At 17.9% G+C, this 20,487-nt stretch overlaps 4 protein-coding genes across 4 annotated transcripts, besides 15 other annotated features; 1 reads left to right on the forward strand and 3 right to left on the reverse strand. All coding sequences in view use genetic code 6, as the record gives it.

The window, feature by feature from the left end:
* Nucleotides 1-2,035: 2,035 nt before the first annotated feature.
* IMG5_065360 (MIR domain protein) lies at nt 2,036-3,188 on the reverse strand (the record flags this gene model as incomplete). Its single annotated transcript, XM_004036906.1, has 3 exons — nt 2,036-2,535; nt 2,577-2,990; nt 3,041-3,188. 3 exons carry the CDS (start codon nt 3,186-3,188, stop codon nt 2,036-2,038), a joined length of 1,062 nt encoding a protein of 353 aa, XP_004036954.1.
* Nucleotides 3,189-3,373: 185 nt separating this feature from the next.
* IMG5_065370 (MIR domain protein) lies at nt 3,374-5,595 on the reverse strand (the record flags this gene model as incomplete). Its single annotated transcript, XM_004036907.1, has 3 exons — nt 3,374-4,636; nt 4,732-4,859; nt 4,953-5,595. 3 exons carry the CDS (start codon nt 5,593-5,595, stop codon nt 3,374-3,376), a joined length of 2,034 nt encoding a protein of 677 aa, XP_004036955.1.
* Nucleotides 5,596-5,658: 63 nt separating this feature from the next.
* Nucleotides 5,659-5,710: a microsatellite.
* Nucleotides 5,664-5,711: a microsatellite.
* Nucleotides 5,712-6,592: 881 nt separating this feature from the next.
* Nucleotides 6,593-12,757, reverse strand: IMG5_065380 (MIR domain protein; the record flags this gene model as incomplete). The annotated part of the gene is made up of 11 exons (XM_004036908.1): nt 6,593-6,791; nt 6,946-7,329; nt 7,408-7,607; nt 7,649-8,175; nt 8,228-9,390; nt 9,414-10,539; nt 10,660-10,934; nt 10,984-11,627; nt 11,678-11,927; nt 11,975-12,077; nt 12,118-12,757. 11 exons carry the CDS (start codon nt 12,755-12,757, stop codon nt 6,593-6,595), a joined length of 5,511 nt encoding a protein of 1,836 aa, XP_004036956.1.
* Nucleotides 6,802-6,840: a microsatellite.
* Nucleotides 6,843-6,912: a microsatellite.
* Nucleotides 6,850-6,918: a microsatellite.
* Nucleotides 10,700-10,734: a microsatellite.
* Nucleotides 10,700-10,739: a microsatellite.
* A 752-nt stretch (nt 12,758-13,509) lies between the features above and the next one.
* Nucleotides 13,510-13,547: a microsatellite.
* Nucleotides 13,548-14,711: 1,164 nt separating this feature from the next.
* Nucleotides 14,712-14,762: a microsatellite.
* Nucleotides 14,763-15,109: 347 nt separating this feature from the next.
* Nucleotides 15,110-15,148: a microsatellite.
* A 691-nt stretch (nt 15,149-15,839) lies between these two features.
* Nucleotides 15,840-15,883: a microsatellite.
* Nucleotides 15,849-15,878: a microsatellite.
* A 46-nt stretch (nt 15,884-15,929) lies between the features above and the next one.
* Nucleotides 15,930-15,958: a microsatellite.
* A 1,198-nt stretch (nt 15,959-17,156) lies between these two features.
* On the forward strand, nt 17,157-19,525 carry IMG5_065390 (hypothetical protein; the record flags this gene model as incomplete). The annotated part of the gene is made up of 2 exons (XM_004036909.1): nt 17,157-18,993; nt 19,134-19,525. The coding sequence occupies 2 exons, from the start codon at nt 17,157-17,159 to the stop codon at nt 19,523-19,525; spliced, it is 2,229 nt and encodes a 742-aa protein (XP_004036957.1).
* Nucleotides 18,998-19,060: a microsatellite.
* Nucleotides 19,001-19,122: a microsatellite.
* Nucleotides 19,526-20,487: the final 962 nt, after the last annotated feature.

Below are 20,487 nucleotides of genomic sequence, written 5' to 3' on the forward strand. Positions count from 1 at the left end.
GAAGAACATAATCAAAACTTGAAAAATAATAACAGAAAATTCGAGAAGCCCATGTATAGATAAAATAAATATTTAAAGATATTTTAAATGATGTTAATATTGAAACTTTATTTAATAGAGATGAAATATTTATTAGTTTTTCAGAAATACAAAGAAGAATTAATTACTATTTTTAAAAAAATGATGAAGTTAGTTCAACTGATAATAATCATTATGAATATGATGATGCTTAATATAAATATTAAGATGAAGATGATGATTAAGAGAACGATTAGTTTTCTGAAGAAAATAAAAATTAAACCAAGAAAAAAAAAGTGGTGATAAATAAATAAAAAATGCAAAATAGATAAATTAATTTTTATTTTTTGATTTTTTTAAAATTAAAACCTTATATAATATTAATTAGTTTTTTAAAAAAATATATGATACAATTTTTAACTTTAATTTTTTCAATAATTTTTTTTTTTAAAAAAAATCAGCTTAAATATGTTTAATATATTTCTTAAGCCAATTAAAATATGTCGTCATTTCTATCAATTATACATGCTTATATAATCCTGTCATGTCCTTCTTATAAAAATTCATTTACATAAATATTACTTTTTATAATTTATTGTTATTTTAAAATTTCACCCTTTTCAAAAATACATTAAATTGATTATAAAAGTTCAGCAATTAAATAGTTTGTTAAATAATACTTTTAAATACATAAAATTGCTTACTAAAATAATTTTTTTTAGAACATAATTAAAGATTACATACTATTAATTTTTTTAATAAAAAATTTCATTAAAATATATAATTGAAAAAAAAAAAAATACTAATCACATGTTTAACATAATATCATTAATAATTAAAATGAAAGTATTTATAACTTTAATAAAAATATAAGTATATATATAATAATAATATTATACTTCATCAAAATATATTGAATTCAATTATAGTTTTATATTATTAATAATATATTTATTTTAAATGATTAATTGCTTATATTCATATGTACATTATGATATATCATTTAATGAAATATAACATTTTTCATCAAAATTCTAATTAAATGAATTCTGTAAACAAAAAACAATAAAAGGTACTAGATATTCCTAAGAAAAGATTAATATTTGTTACTGAAAATCGTTCTATAAAATGCTTAATGTCAATTGATTTACGATTGAAAGTATTTAATTTACAAAAGAATATTAATTTCTATTATTATTTAAAAGTTATATTATTTAGCTTTAGTTATTTATTAAAATTTAATATAAATTATTATTATCAGTAAGTTAGAATAACCTTATTAACATTTCATTAAATTAAAACTAAAGAGTTTGATTAAGTAATAATTAGTGTATATTTTCACAGTAAATTTAAAGTACATTTTGAAGGATACTATTATTATCATTTTATATTTCTAAGTTATTTTAGAAATTAATTTATTCTAATAAAAAAATTATTTAATGACTTGGTAATATACTTTTTGTTTATAAATACTATATCAATTAATTTTTAAAATTATTTTATGTTTCAGTATCAAAAGAGTATATTTTTCTATTTTTCTCAAAGCATATTTTTAGTTTAGACTTTCTTATTTATTACCTTTGGTTTGATTTTATATTGTCAATAACAAACTTAATCATTATTTATTATTTAAAAAAAAGAAAATTATATTGATATAAAATAATATTTTTTAAAAGCATATTTAGTTAATATAATATTTAAAATATTTTTTTAATAAAAATAAATGCAAATTATATATTAAAGTTATGGCAATTTTTTAGTGAAAAAATACTTAATATATTATAATTTAACTAATTTTATTTTAAATAAGATATCAATTTTATTTAAAAAAAAAAAAAATTCATATTTTTATAAAATATTTATTTAAATTTAAATTATTGTGAACAAATATAAAATCAATCATAATCTATTAGCATCTTTTTAAAATTATTTATATAATTAATTTATAATATTTGTATTTTCATATACTAAGTTTTTATATTTTTCAAGTTATTATATCTAAAAAAATATAAATTAATCAAAAATAAAAATAATATAAAATTACTTAATTTTCAAAATCATCAATTTCATTATTTTCTTATTATATTTTTCTTTCTTCGTCAATTAAAATTGTTGCCCTTTGTATAGGAAACCATGAAATATCATTTTATTCTAATTTTTCGTATACATAACTTTCAATACCTGTATATTCAGTGCTTTCCTTTTCTTTAAGATAAGCTAAATAAAATACATAATTCCATAAATAATGTTCATTTTTAATATGCTAAGAAAAGCCTTCATCACTCTTTCGATCAAATATTTCTCTTTTTAATAAATAAATAAATATATATAAAAAAAAATACCTAGTGTGTCCGCATATAAAACACATTTCTGAAATATCAAACATTTTTTCTTATTCATCATCCCTAAGTTAACTAAACTTATCAATAATAATACCCGAAAATATTTATATAGCAATAATATTTACAGCAATATTAGCAAAATTTTCAATAAAAAATCTTCCATAATTATAATCATCTAATATAAAAATTATTTTGTTAAAAAAAATAAAAAATTACTTGGAACTTTTTATACATTGCTTTCATAATAACCACCTAGGCCTCCATTATTTTTAAATGTCTAATCGAAAGTTTCAAAAAAACACATATAAAGTTCATCGCATCGACCTTTATAAGCCGAAATAAAGAATACATACCCGAAAATTGTAAAGAAATAAATAAAAAGTAAAACCAAAATAAATGTCAAAATTAAAGAAATATATGGCTCATATACTGACCTTAAAATATTTCTTAATGTCGGGTATCTTAATAAAAATTCGGTTAAATGGAATGCGAAGAAAAATGGATGTATTTCTGTTGCTAGTACTGCTAAGCTTCCATACGCTAAATAATAAATGACTTCTGGATTTATAAGTACTCTTACAAAGCTTATAATAACTATTATTATATATTTGAACCATTAGATTAAAATTCCTGTTTTTTTATAGGATTAATAAAATTATTTTTTATATAAAAATATTAACCAGTTTTTATTTCTAAAAAAGCTTAATTAGCTGCCCATGCTTCATTCAAGTAAAGTGGACCTTTTTTTATTAAGAAGAAAAGTAAAACAAGCATAGAACAGAATATCATTATGTATCCGAAAGTTTTTAAATAGTTAAACTGTGCCATATACTGATGTGTTATCATCTAATTTTGGATTTTTAAGTCTTCCACCATTTTCTTCAGAAAAACTTATAATAATAAAAATATTTAAGATAATAGTTAATAAAAATGCGATATCTCTCCACATATCAACATAATTAGCAAAAATACTAGCGAATGTATTTCTATTAAAAAATAATGATAGTTTTTCCTCATGTTTACATATAATAATAAATTTTTATATTTATCAATAATTCCTATTTAATGTATAAGTTTATATTTTAATAAAATAATTTATTTACCTAATATTTTGTATGTATAGAATCTCTTTTAACATTATTTCGAAATTCTACTTTTGTTTCTTTTGGTAAGAAATGGCAAAAAGGTAACTTTATAAACCTAACTTTTTCGATTTAATTATTTCTAACAATTTCTATAGAAGCTGAGTTTATTTTAAAAAATTAAATTGCTTCTTGGAAATATTTATTTATTTGGTCATCATTTAATTTTTTCTAGTATTACTTTTTGTTAAATTTAACCATTATATACGAAAAGTATTTATATAAACCAGCTAATATATCATTTATGAATTTCCATAATTATCCAATAATTGTTTTTTATAAAATAAACATAGACTATAATTATTTTTTAAATTTTTATTTTTATAAAATATAATTTACTTATTTTTAGTTAAAGTTTTTTTAAATATCATTCAATTCTTATTTTGTTTCCATATCTAAGTCCTATTCTAATTATTTATTGTTTTTACTTAATTATTTAGTTGGTAACTCAAGATAATAGGTTATTAAAAAAAATTATGTAGAATCCAGTTTCCGTTATAAGATTATATTCTTTTTATTTATCTTATTTTTAATTTGCTTCAGGAGGATCATAATTAAACTAAATATATTTATATATATATATTATGTTTTTATAATATAATATATGTACATGATTAAACATTCAGATATATACTATTCTTTATAAATTTTCTTATATCTCTTGTAAATTTAAGCTAAATTTTATTTCAAAGTACTCAAAGGTAAACTTCTCATAATTCTTTTAATTACTAAACTATCAGAATTTAATTCTAATAAACTAGTAACTAAAATCATGACTTTGTATTTTAATTTTTCTATTTACCATTTTTGTAGTTTATCACTTTTCTATTCAGATTTTTTTATTTATATTCTTTTCAAAAAAGAAGTTTAAGCTAAATCATTTTAATTTTAAGCTTCTGAAGCTAAACTTTGTTAGTTTCTTAAAGGAACAATGCTTTTACTTTGCTATTTTGATTAATTTTTTTTTGTATCTGCTTTTAATATTCTTTAAGCTATTTCTAAAAATTTTGAATCAATAATTTTTTCCTAATTTTCATTACAAGGACCTTAAACAAATTCAGTAAGAGTATCTAAGCATTTAATAATGTTTTTATAATTTTATTAAACCAAATTTAAACTAAACTAATCTAAAAGCTATTTTTTATAAAAAATGAAATAAAAAAAAATTGAAAGAGTAATTAATTTATTTTAATATAATTTGAAATATATAAAAAATTGTAAAAATATACTTCAACTATAATTGTAATCATATCATAAGAATTTCTATTATTTATTTAATGCCTTAAATAATTTTAAAGATCTAAATTATGTCCTTCACAAAACAATTACAATAACTTTAAAAGCTACATTACAAGTTCTGAATGTTTATTTTTTTGTATAATTACACCATTATTTTAATTTTTTTATTTATTTAAATAAGCATTTGATTTAGAATGATCATTAATAATACTTTGATTTTAAATTTAAGTTCCATTAGCATTTGAAGATTTATTTAAATTATAATATGAATTGGCTTAGCTTTAATCAAATGCATTAATATTAAAATAGTTACTATTATTTTGATTTATTAGTCTATTTTGTTCATCTTTTTTTTGAATTTCTTTTAAATCTTCGATATATTCAAGCAAAATATTATTAAATTTATTAAACAATACCTCGCTTATAGGATAATGAGTAAAATAATTATAAACAGTTTTCTAAACTTTCGGATTACCTCCTTCTGTTAATTTAGTCATAAAGCTAAGTAAAGCAATCAACAAATTGTCTTCAAACGGGTAAGTTTTTATATTTGAAATTAAATTAAGAAACATTTTGGTAGCTTCTAATTAATCAAATAGATTTTACATTTCAACTAATTTATCCTATTATTCACTTATATTGAGTATTTTTTCAAATATTTTTAACAAATATATCATATTATTTATCGAAACTTTATTTTTTACACCTTAATCTAAATATTAAATAAGCTTTTTTAAGTAATCCTTATATTCAATATTAGAATCAAATAAAGTGCCAATATTCATTATCGTTTCAGCTATAGCTGATAGTTCATTTTCTTTCGCATCCTGAATAATTTAACTTTTTTTACACATATTAATCAAAAAATCCCAATTATTTTAACAAACCCATTAGTTTTTAGGGCTTTTAATACTCTATTATATTTATTTTTTATTTATATTTCATTTTATTTTTAAATTATTTTTATTTTTACTTCATCATTTTCTGATTTATTTTCTGAACAAATTATATTTATATCATCTTGGTTTATATAATTGGTTTAATTAAATAGTTATATTTTTTATTAATATTCTTATTCGTTTATTGATATAATGAATTTTTTTATTATATTTAATTAGAATATATTGCATTAATTAGTAAAATAAATGTCTTTAGTTATTACTGATTCAGCTAATTACATTAATAATTTATAATCGTCTCTTTTATCTTTGTCTTCTGGACTATTAATATTTATTATTAAAATAGTATATTAAGTACAAAAAACTAAGAAGTTTTCTATAAAATATTCTAAATATAACTTCTTTATATTATCATATTATTTTATTGATTAAAATCTATCTTTTTCTATTTTCAAATATTCAAATATTTTTTTTAAATCTTTCTCTAAACTTTCAATCATTGGCTATTTTTTTTAAAAAAATATAATATATTTTATTTTTACCGTATTATTATTCAAGTATGTATTTATAATTAAATTAACTACTTTAGGTTTTAATAATGAAAATCCTTATTCTTTACTCATTATTTTAGTTAGAAGTTAATTTTTATAAACTAGTTCTGATTGATATTTATCATAATTATTAAAACCAAAAAGCTAATCAGAATTTGAACTTAACAAATCATCTTTTTCAAGTAAAAACCCTAAAATATAATCTAACTAGAATATATTTTTAACTTTTTAAACGTTTATATTAAATCCTTCATCTCCTTCAATTGCTAAGCTTAATATCTCTAAAAGAACTGCATGATAATAGAAAGGAATGTCTATAGTTTAATTTTTATTAATATTATTATTTAATCCAGAATTATTATCATATTAACTAAAATCCTCATCTGGATCATCTTCAAATGTCAAATCGAATCTTAAATACATTTTCTTCTTGTCGATTTCTCCGTATAGCAATTAATCATATTTTTTAGTTCTTATTAGTCAGTTATTTATTTAGGAATTAACAATTTAAATATTAATATCTAATTATCAATTAAATGAATATTAGAATTAGAACCTTGATTTTAATAATTTTATACAACTTTAAGTATCTACAAAAATCTATAAATTTAAAAAATTATATAAAATAAAATTAATAAAAAAAACTAATTTTAAATTAATATATATATAAATATATAAATATATAAATATATATATATATATATATTTATATATATATATAGATATAAAATGATTTATAATAAATATAATAAACCTTGGTTATCTTCCGAATTCTTTTATATTATTATGTATTTATTTAAAGTTTTAATCTGAAAAGCTTTCACATAAAAATTTATTATTTCTATAAATAGCATCTACTAAATCTAATTGTCCAAAATCAAAAGCTATTTCATCTAAGAAAAATCCTATATATTTCGAAAGCGTAATTTAGTTTGCTTCCACGTTTATGCAAAAATGTGTTAAAACAAAATACAAATTCCTTAATAACTAAAATATTTTCATTTTAGAAAGTTCACATATTGAACTTTATTTTAAAAATTTAACAAGTTAGTTTTGTGCATCTTTTATTAAATTAATAATAGGCATACTTCCTTCTAAAAAAGTGAATATTTTTTATCTAGTTTTATCGATTTCAAATCTACATTATTACCTTATAGTTTCTAATGCATAAAAGTTATGAGGTTTTGTTAAAGTTTCAATATATTAAACATAAAACTTTGAAGGAGTTATACTTTTATCATCATTTACTATACTTCCCTTAAAAAATAAGCTATTTATATCATTTAGGGCATTATTCGTTTCTTGCAAATCTTCATTATGAAAGCTTTCGTTTTTAATAGATTCTGCTATTGCATTTAACCAAACTTCGGATTTTTCGGTAATCAATTTTAATTTATATATTCTTAATTAAAATACCTTTATTTAAAAATTGTAAAAAATAAACATTTATAAATTACTTAATATGGAAGTATGTCATTTTTATCAAACAAAACCTCCAGCTATTAAACATTATTAAACAAATAGTGTGTTTAACTAAAAAGTTTTAAAATTAATTATAATAAAGCATCTTATAATTAACTATCTGAAACTAAATAAAAAGAGACTAATAAAGAAGGTAATATTTCTGATGATACTTTCTATATAAATTATATTTTTATTAAATTTAAAAATATTTAATTTATTACATGAATATCAGATTATTTTCCTACTAAAAGAAAATCTAAATCAGGAAATACTTTGTCTTCATCTTTAATGTAATTAACAAAATTTTTTAATTTATTTTTATTTTTGTGAACTTTATCTTTTTTTTAAAAAAAATTAAATAAACTAAACCTCTTTTCATTAGGTTTGTATTAATCATCTATATCATCAATTCCAGTTCTATATATATTAGGAATAACGGTACATAACTATTCTTCCAAAATTTATTAAACTTTTTTTTATAACTATTCTTCTTAAAGAGTTAATAAATTATTTTAATTTCCTAAAATTTATATATTATATAATTTTAAATACATTTTTAAAAATATATTTACCAATTTGATCAAACCAAGTTAAAAAATTTAGAATTAAATAATCCATTCTCATATTATATAAAAAGTGTAAAAGTTTACAAATTTCTTATTTTAAATCTGTTTCTATTTATAATTATTTTTGATTCTTTGCATCCTAGTTTTCGCTATTTTTTATCATCTAAATCAATGTAATTAAACCTCCTATAAGTGAATTATTTTAAAGAAAATTTTCACTGTATTCTGCTAATTCTTCTATTATTTCTTTCTTTTTTTTATTAGTAATTCCAATATAATCTCCTACCATTTTAAGACCACATCCTATATTTTAAGTGGCATCAATTAATTACATAGTAGTTTTTTTAATTCCCTTTTTAATATCATTAAAAATCTTATTTTATTTTGCAAAATTTTATGCGATTTTTATTCTTTCATTTCTTTTTTATTATAAATTTAAAGTCAATTACATATTTGAGTAATCATATTCAAATAATTAAACTAAAGAAGTCATAATTTCTGGATATAAGTTTTTTTAATTAATAAGTGATAAAATATTAAATCTAATAAGGGTAATGAATAGTTTTACGATATTAAAAGTCAAAATATTCGAAAGGACATCCATTCCAGGCTAGTCTATATTGGTAATTCGATTAGTATATTGTTTTTTTATATTTGCATAGTGAGCGTTTATATCCTTGATATTTTCGTTTATGTATCCTAAACAGTCTGTTACTAATTTTTCAAAAAACCCTTTTCTTTCTTTAAATATTTCCTTGCTTTTTTTTATTGCTATTAAATTTTATTATGATAATTGAACATCCTATTCATAATCAATTTATTTAATATATTTAGATTTGTATATTCTACACATTTAAGGCAATATCAGTAAATTTAAAGGCTCGTGATCTACATATACTGTAGAAACTAACTAACAAAATGCACTTCTGATTTCGTCGTGTAAACGATTATTAAAAACTTGAGATATTAAATATTCTAAAGGAAATTATTATTCTAATTTATCGTTCCATAAATAATTCCTTGAAAGGGACAAATCCGAGTATAATTTTATCTATTCAACTAAATATATTAATTATTAGTTACTTTGTAAAGGACAATCTTTTCCAAATAAATTTTCGTCTAAAACGATTTCTTTTTATTAATTATCTTGAAATTAAATCAGCATTTAACTTTTGTTTTTTAATTTATGTACATTGGAATAAATAAGCTTTTTTCGATAGTTTTTTTCTATTAGATAAGCTTAAATATAACCTCTTAGTTTACAGAAATACCGTTATCGTTAAATTTACAAATAGCTCTAAAGAAATTCAAAAAATTATGATTTCTGTTAAAACTGCCAAATTTGCAAACTGAGTTTATAATGTAAATTAAAATATTATTTTCCAAATTGTTAAAATCATTATCCAATTTATTTGTATTAGTAGATAATTAAATTTAAGTATCTAATCTACTCTAAGAACTTGACCTCGTCTGTCTTAAATTTCTTTTTTTTCTTTCTGCAAAATTAATATCATCAGTTAAGTTATTTAAAATAAATTCGTTTCTCCCAACAATAGAAATAATAAAATCTATAGCTTCTTTGATATATTTAGCTTAATATTTGAACATATTAAGTTTATTTGTGTATACATATTTTCCATTTTCATTATTATCTTTACAAATTTAAATCAATAGATTATAAGCTATTTAAGCCATATTATATTTTAACTTAAGGTATTAATTATATTATTTTATCATTTTATTTTTCTGATGATGTATTAATTTATAAATACCAGTTTGCTCTTATAATATATCTTCCCCATTATAAAAATCATACTTAGACTTATTTATAAGTTACACTTCTAGTTTCTACACATTGATTTTGACGTACTTTTATTTTTTTAGGCATTATTTAATTTTCTATACAAACTTATTCTTTTTATCTATTTTGAATATTGAAACGACTTCTATTAATTCATCTTCAGTTAATAAATTTTACAGCAATTCGCTTATTAAGTCAATATAATATAATTCTGTCAATAATCTTTGCCTATTTTGGTTAATTTCACCATAATTTAATGTCTAATCGTCTATAGAAATGTTTATAATTTTATTTTGGCAAAAATTATCTATATCTAATAAGCACTAGTTTAATGCTTTTAATTGTTCCTCGTAATCTTATCTAATTAGTTCTTTTACTATTTAATTTTTATCAGTTAAACTTTACAATTTTTTTAAATTTTCTATTTGAGTGGATAAAATGGGATAGCAACTCACCAAAAAGTTTGCTTCTTAAATTTCAGCCATAGTAGCTCTATATAATTTGAATGCGTCCTCATCTAAAGGTTATTACTTTTTTATTTATATCATAATATTGGTTTTTAAATGTTTAAAAGTGCTTTCTTCATCTTTTTCTTCATTCCCATTTTCGTTTAGCCCTATATTTAATTAATTTTCACAATGCTATTTTTCTTTGATGTGAATCCATCCCTAATTTAATATATTTTTTTATATTTATATTTATTTTATTTTATTTTTTACATCATAAAATTTTGATTTAATATAAAAAATTGAATCTTTATTAATAAAATTATCATTTTCTTATTGAAAACCTATTTAGGTAAATTAAAAAAACGATGTTTGTTAAGGAGCGTCTAAAACATTAAAATATCCTTCTAAAATATTATCTTTTTCTTTAATTTCAATATTTAAATATTTTCCAGTAATAAAATTTCTATTTTTAATTTTTTTTTAAAAAAATTATTATTTATTTTGAAAAAAACCTTAAAAAGAAAATATCATCCCAATGTATTTTACCTCCTTAATAAAAGCAAATTTTTTCAACAACCCACATTCCATTAGTATTTCCTTCATATTTTTAAAACAATTCTTTTTAAATAGAATTTTCAATAGTTACAGCCAATTATTAATCTATTTTTTTCAAAATAAGTGTATTTGCCTATTCTATATGGTGTAACCAAATTATATCTCCGTACTGTATTAGATTTTTGTCTTCCTCAAAGTTAGAAAACTTGAATATTTTCCATTTCGTTTTTTAATCTAATGATAAATTAGCCTCTTATTTTATCCTATTTTTTTCATGATAACTCACATTATTGGTTCCTATAGAAACAGTTTTAAATCCCACCTCATTTAATTTCATTTACGAAAAAGGAGAATATGAGTTTTTATAACCACTTGTGTCGCTGTTGTTGCTGTTATGAGAATGCTACATATAATTAATTTATTATATTCCTGGGATTTATAAATAAATGCTATTAGCATCACCTTTTCTTTTTCCATTTATTGCTTCTAGTTGTAAAATATTAATGTTTGGGATTTTATTATTTATCAACAAATAATTATTTCTGTCTACACTATGTTTTCTCTTATATTTAGGTTGTTATTCTAATATGGAAATCTGAGACTTTTAGAAAATATTTGATAATATATAATTATTTTATTTTTATATTTTACTTCTTGTGGAATATCATTATAAGAATTTATTGTTTAAATAGATTATTAAAGGTTCTAATATTATTTTTATTAATTCCATTTTTTTAAAAATTGACTCGCTTATTGTTTATCTTCAATTTCATTATAAACATTTTATTTTTCGACATGTTATTCATGCTTTTATTTTTATTCTGAGCAATGAATATATGGTAATCGGCCAAGATATGTTTTAGAAGAAGTTATATATACTAAATCATTAATATTAATAATTCTTTTTTTTATTCATAAATTTTTTATTAATATTTAAATATAAAAAACCTATTATTTCTTATCTAATGTGAAAAAGAATTTAATATTTTAAAATTTGTATTTTGAGAAGAGAATTCTTGCAATTCTAATTTAAAGTTTTCTTTTTCATAATCTTTTTAAAAAAATATAAATAAATTTTATTAAAATTATACCTGACTCAATGTAATTACAAACCAAAAATTTATTAGAAGCTAAATGCAAAAATTATACATCTTAATTAAAGGAAATTTCTGTTCCCTTAATTTTTTCGTATAAATCCAAATTATTTTTATATTCCTAAATTACATTATTTTAAAGCTCTGCTTATTTTTATTCTTCCGATTTTTTAGCAACAGTTGTTTATCTTTTGTATTTATTGTTTGTTTTATTTTTTCTCTTATATGAAGAAATTAAAGCCTATTAATTAGTCACACTGAATACAGGATATATACGGAAAAGACATCTATCAAAAAGCTAACCATTACCATCATATTATAAACTTTTTATATAAGCTTTAGTTTATACAAATCCATCACATGTAATAAATTTTAAAAATTAATCTTTGGGACTTAAAGATAATACATCTCCAAATTTTAAAGGTATTTATTCTGTTATTTCATTAGTAAATTATTATTGCTATAAAATTATTTCGTCACTTCTTTATAATGTTTTTTGGGTTTTTATAACACCTGAATGCTTATGACAAGAAGCATCTGCGAATTTGGAAAAAGTTTGCACCGTTTATGTTAATGGTTACTCATTGTTTTTATCTTTTGAAATTAATATTTACTATGTATTTTGCTAACTATTCATATTATAATTTCTTTTTTTTTGTAAGAATTTACTTCGGCAAATTATTTTTAGTTTTTTCAATACAACTTTTAATAAAAATATATATATTTTATATTTTTATTAATTTTTATTTAAAAATACATATTTATATATACAAAAAAATAATTTTAAAAAATTATATTTTGATTTTTAGTTTTTCTTCTATATAAAAATTACTTTATTTTTATTTTTCTAATTTAATTTAAACTAATAATTTCTATTTACTAAAATTTATTTGAAATATCAAAATAATATTTTATTTATGTTTATTTTTAAAAAATCAAAAATATATATAATTAAATAAATTACTTAAATATTAATTTATGAATATTAATAAATTTTTTATTCAATTTAATAAAATAAATACAGAAACCTCTTTTTTAATTTTATTCAAAAAAGAAATGGAAACAAATAATTAATTAATAATATATTAGTCTTTTACAAGTCTTTTATGTTTTTCAATAAATAAAATATATCTCTGTAAATAATCGTTAATTATTTATCTTGCAAGATGTAAATATATCCAGTTTTATCATATTTTACCAAAATAGTTTATTGATTGTGCGTTAAATATTTTTTTTTTATTATTATAATTTTAATAAAGAAAGTTTTTAAAGTTTATCTGTAATTCATCATTTTTTTATTTATTAAATTTTAATAAGTTAAGGTTATATATTTTTATTTTTTAAAGTTATTTATATAAATTGCATTAAAATTTTAAACTGAGAAATTTTATTATTTTAAAATTAAAATCATTAATTTAAAATAAAAAGCTAATAATGATTAAATATTTTAATGTTTCATTAAAAAAATAAAGTGAAGCATTAAAATCTAATTTTGTATAATAATATTCTAATATATTATGTTAAGTGAAAAAAAATATAAATATAAATTAGTCTATTAAATAATAAATTAAAATTATGATTTTAAATAATTAATAAGTTAATATAAATATGCAAAATTTAAATATTTATCTTATATAATCTGTTTTATTAACTCAAATTTAATTGAATAAAGATATTTCAGTATATATTAAAAAACTATAATAATAAAATTTAATTTAAAACTTAGTATTATTTATTACTTAAAAAACAATTATAAGTGAATTAAATAAATTAAACTTTAATAAAATTCTAAAAAATAATATTTTATTTCTTTTTGTCTCATCTAATTATTGTGCCTAAACAAAATAAAATTCGATAAAATAGTATTGATAAATATTTACAAAAAGTTTAATTCCAATTCTATAATATGATTTTGTTTCAATATATTTTCAAACAACTATGCGAAAGAATGTCTTTAAAATTTTATATTCATACTAATCAAAATAATTAAAAAAAATATTTATAAAGCATTTATTTAAAAATATTTTATAACCAGAAATTTAATCTCAGAACATGTAAATTTGAGAAATCAGTTATACATTTAGATAAACTTTAAAATCCTAAATCAGTAAACTTTATATTAGAACTTTTTATTGATTTAAATAAAAATAATAAAAGTATTTAAAACTCAAATGATAAGCATAATATAGATAAATGATTCAATTTATTAATACTAGAGCTTAACATAATTAAACTTTCGTCTTAAAGATTTTGATTAATTCTAAAGATTAAAATAATATCAATAATTTCCAGATTAAAATAAAAAGATAATAAATATAAAAATATTTGCAATTGGTTTTATATTTTTAAGCTTTATTTACCCAAAATATAATTTAAGAGTTTCAAGCTATTAAAGTTAACATATTGCACCACATAAATTATCAAACCCTTTTTGAGTAATTGCATTATTCATGCTAAAACTTAATTAAATAAATAATTATCTAATAAGTAAAACCTTAATACCAATTCAAAATTTTATAAAGATTACAATTAACCTAATCCTTGACAAAATTAAATTATTCCGTTATCTTAAATGATTTAATTAGATCTAAATTAAATAATTAAACTACATTTATATTAAATAATAAATTAATTTAATATTACGCAAGACATAATACAAATGTTTGTAATTATCTTCTTTGCTATATTGCATATTATTTAATATAATTTAAAGAAAGATCTGTTAACTTATTATTATACCTATTTTATTTTAAATGTTTGTGTTTTATTATTTGATGATATTTTTATTAATTATTCTTATTACCCAAATGAGAACTATAAGCTTTCTAAATATTTTATTCCTTAAATTAATTTCAATAATTATTATAGCTCACTATCATTTAATTCTTCTCCACTTTTTTATTTATTAACATTAAAAGCTATTATTTTTTTACTTCCTGAATAATAGCTTTAGAATTTTATTTTTATCTTGAATTTAGTATACTATATCAATAATTTACTAAAAAATAAAAATAATTTATAAAAAATATAATAAAAATTACTTTAAATTATAACTATAGATCTTCAATTATTTTTAATTCATTATTCTAATTATCTTGTTTTTTTTTATATAATAGTACATATAACTTAGCATTTTTTAATTAAGTTACATTAAAAGACTATTTTATTTTTTTTCATTTTTTTAGCAAAGTATTTATTTAAATAATTAATGTATATCTAAAAAAAATTAAATTATATAAATTTTAAATAAAAATTTAGAATTAAATTGTGTAACCAGTTATTTTGTTTTTTCGTTTCTTCAGAACTATTTTTTAAAATTTAAATAAATAAAGAAAGACTATTATCCATTTTTTTTAACATTTTATTTTTAAAGATTGAATTTATTAAAAAATTACAGAAAAAAGAAAAAAAATATAAATAACTAATATATTATAATATTATACTTTTATAAATAAGTAATAATATTATTTTATATTTATTTTTTTGTTTATTTTGTTTAATATTTCACAAACTAACCAAAAAGTATTTTTAATAATATCAATATTATTTTTAAACGTCAATCAAATATTAATTTTTATTTATTTATAAAATACATTTTTATAAGTAGTTTTTTTTATTTAAAATATATATTTTAGAATTTTACTAAATATTATTGAATTATTGAAAGAAATATTTTTTTTTCTTTTTTATATAATTAAAAAAAAGCCTTAAATGAAATGATATTTTAAATAAATAAAAATATATAAATAAAAAAATATTTATATATGACAAAAATAGCTATAATTTTTATAATAAGTAATAATATTTGGAATAAATATATAATAAATATTATAATAAAAAATAGTGATTTTTAAATTTTAAATATATAATTATTTAAAATTTTATAATGCTTATAATGCATAAACATAAAATATTATATATATTAAAATAATTAATTTTTTTTTTATATTTATTATTTAATAAAAAAAAAAATATTTTATATATATATATAAAAAATTAATTATTAACAAGCAAAGCAATGTCTTATATGCAAACGCTAAATGAAGAAAGTATTAATTTTATAAAAAAAGCAGTCGATTTAATATTGTAATTTCGAAATTTTTAAGAATAATAATAAAAATTAAATATAATAGACTGTAATTTCAATTTAATAAATGATAAAATATTCAAAATAATTGAGGATAACATTTAATAAAACTAAAATTGGACAAAAAGTTAATAAAAAGAATTAAACATAGAAGTTTTTGATAAAAATACATAAATAAAATATGAAGAATGGTAATTTAAACTTGAATATATAGAAAACTTTGAATAAAGTTCCCATGTAATAAGAAACATATCAATTTTTATATTAAATTTAACTATTTTATTGAGGACAATTTTATCTTTATTAGTATCTTTACCATTATATATGTAAAAAAAGGATCTAAATATATGTAAAAATGTTCACTTTACTAATTAGTTTTTGAAAGAATTTTAAAGTAATGATAAAATTGGTTTTTTTTCAAAAAAATTATATTTAATACATTATAATTTCGAGTTTAGTGTAAAATATATACAAAATTTGCCAAATTTAGGACAATTTTCTATTTATTCTTAAGTTTAGAAATCTAATAGTTTATCTAATTATAATAACTCTATGCAAAATTTGAATTTTTCTTCGAATAATAATAGTATGGATAAGAAATCAATTAAAAATGAAGAGGAAGAAAAAGAAAATATATATTAAAATTTATAAAATAACTAAAATTGTATTTAAATTATTGAGTCAATAGATTATTCATTTTATTCTAAAGTTTAAAATGTTTTTAAAGAATTGGCTTAACTTGGGGATCCTTTTTTCGTAAATAAAAATTAAAAATAAACTTAATAGTAATTATTAGTGTAATTTTTTAAATGAAATAAATAATTTATCATATAATAAATATATGTTTTAAAAATAAAAATTGGGTTTATATTTTTTTTAATTTTTTTTAAAAAAACTGAATATTTTAATTCAAAAAAATAAAAACTTAAAAAAATTCTAAAAAATTAAAATGGGATAAGTATTTACTAAATAAAACGATTAAGCAAATATTTAATAAAAAAACACATAAATAAAGATTCCAATAATAAATTCTCTTTAAAAGAGAATAAATAACGATAATTAATTTAAAATTTCATAAAGCCATTTAGATTTACATAATAATGAAATATTTTCATTCACAACAAAAACAGATTTAATAACCGACATTATATTACCAAGACCTAGCATAGATCTTTAAAATTATGAAAATAAATTAATAGAATAAAATACAAATTTTTAAGATTCTTAATTTCCCCCTTAAATTTAAAGCCTTACAAAAGATTTAAAATCTTTCTAAAGTGCCTAAAAATACTAATGGAAGCGTATACACGAGTTCCTTTAAAATCCAAAAATAGTAAGCAAAGGAATATAGCCAAACAACATTAAATAAGGCGAGTTAGGAAATTGTTATTTTTTATCTTCCCTTTTTTGCATAGCTAAAAAACCTTTTTTAATTGAAAGACTTATATAAACAAAATAAATAAATAAATAAGGACTTTATGTAGTTTGGATTTGCAAAGATGGTGAATGGCAATAAGTTTTATTAGATGACTTTTTTCCATGTATTGAGAAAGATAATGTTTTCTATCCTGCTTTTTCGTAGTCTAATGAGAATGAAATTTGGGTACTTCTTTTAGAAAAAGCTTATGCCAAAGTATATGGATCTTATGAATAAATAGAAAGAGGATTATCTGGACACTTTACTCATGATTTAACTGGGGCACCTTATTTTTATTTGATAAGGGATTCTTAAGGTGGATTTGATATGGAAGAATTATGGAGACTGTTATATAATGGATTAATTGAAAATAATTATATAATAACTGCTAGTTTTGAGAACAATAATAATGAAATAGCTTAAAAAAAAGAAGCTTTATTCGGAATTACATCAGCACATTGCTATAGCTTGCTTGATGTGAAAGAAATAATTGATTCAGAAGGAAAAAATAATAAAATTATTTAAGTCAGGAACCCTTGGGGAGTTTTCAAATGGAAAGAGGATTAGAGTGATAATTCGAAAAAATTGACTTCTGATTTTAAAAAATAATTAGATGTATAAGAAAATGATGGAACTTTTTGGATTAATTTGAACGATTTTGTTTAATAATTTAGATAGGTTTGTGTTTCTAAAGTTAATGAAAAATATAAATATTCTAGTATTAAGTGTTGTCATATTTAAGAAAAATTGAATGTGAAACTATTTAGTATGAAGGTTAATTCTTAATGTCAAGGAAATGTCGGAATTAGCTAAAATGATTAAAGAAATTTTTCAGAAAATAAAAATTATTAGTATTCGATGGTAAGACTTATGGTTTTTAGAATAGAAAATAATTAAATTAAATAATATATTGGAGGTGAGTTTGATTGTGAAAGAGATATTTCATTCGAAGCATTGTTTTAAGAAGGAATTTATTTAGTATATGTTGAATTTGATTGGATACAAAATGATGTTAGGGAGTTCGTTTTGTGGAATTATGGAGAATAATTAGTTGAATTTATTGAAATTAATAACAATATTAGTTAAGAAAGTTTAATTGAAGATATATTTTAAGTTCATGCATTAAGTGAAGATGTTAAAAGAGTACATAAATATAATTAATAAATAAAAAGAATAACAGGATAAGTTTGTGGATATGTGTATTTTATTTATTAAAATAATTCGTACGATATTTATTTAAAGGAATAATTATAAATGAAAAATATTACGTTTCTTAATATTTGTCCTCCTCATACTTACTAAGATTAAATTAAAATAAATATAAAACCAGGTGATTAATAGATTGTTAAATTTAAAGTAGATGCTAAAGGTTAATTTATATATATATATAAATATTTAATATATATATATAAATATATATAAATAATAATATTTATTAAAATTTATTTATATTTAAATATATATAATTATATTTTTTTTTATATATTTATATATATATTCAAACATTAGGTAGAGGAGTATATAAATATTAAAGTAGTTTAAGTTATATTTTATTATAAGATTTGAGAGATGTAACTGAGTAGAAACTAATTTAAATGTCACATTTTTAACCTTCAAAGGTTAAGTAGAGAGAAATGCATGGGAAATTTATGAAGGTTTTTGTACATACTTTTGTATATTATGGAGGTATGTGCTTTTTATATATTAATAAAACTTCTTCTAAGGTTTATGTCGAAGATTTATAAATAGGGCTTGTAAATTTGAGATGCGAAAAATATGATATCGATGATATTATTCATATTGAAGTTTAGCCCTAATAATAATTCTTGATTAATTTTAAAACTATTGATATTGATAAAGATATTGCTTATAAACCGAAAATGACCTATTTTCTAAGATGAAAAAAATATTATGATCATTTTTAAATTTGAAATATAAAAATTTAAATTATAATTTAATTATATATAATTTTTTATTGTTAGTAATTAATAACAATTTAATAGTTTTTTTCTTTTTATAATATACATATATTTCTTAATTATTAAGATATATATAAAATTTTCTTATATAATTTTTATGAACTTTTATTATATTAATTTAAATATTATTTATTTTTATTTATTATTATTTTTCTTTAATTTTAAAATATTTAATTAATATAATTAAATCGTGATTTTTTTTTTTATTATATTTTTTTTAATTTTTATAATATTAAAGAAAAATATAAACAATAAATAATTATAATATTTTATATATAAAAAAAACAATATGATAAAAGGAATAAATCATATAATATGTAAACTAACAAGATAAATATTTATTTTTATTAAGTTATTAAAAAAAATTAACTCATCCAAAAATATTTATTTGATAAATATACGATAGTTAACATCCATAAAAATAAAATGCGAATCCCATATAATTTTTTAGATTTTTCTTTAAAATATATTTATTCATCTTCATAATCACGAAATCAAGAATATAGTTTATATTTCTTTAATTATTGCCTTAAATATATTGAATTACTTGAAATTTAAATCTTATTTAACATTATTTAATAAATTAAATGAATGTATTATAAATCTTATTACAATTTTATCATAATATATTTTATTTTTTTATAATCCATTTTTAAAACATACTATATATCAATAATATAGAGGAAAACAATAATAAGTAAGTTTTAATAAATATTTTACTATTTTTAAACATATTTCTATATTATATAAATGGCAAAGACAAAAAAACCTCATAAATTTCATCCAGTAATAGTTACTATTTGTGAAATAAGGAAATATTAAAAATCTTCTGCTATAATAATTGTATTTTTAAAAATTTATTTTGAGAAATTTCTGTTAAATTA

The sequence above is a fragment of the Ichthyophthirius multifiliis genome (assembly GCF_000220395.1).
Source record: "Ichthyophthirius multifiliis unplaced genomic scaffold scaff_1120509250321, whole genome shotgun sequence".
NCBI lineage: Eukaryota > Ciliophora > Oligohymenophorea > Hymenostomatida > Ichthyophthirius > Ichthyophthirius multifiliis.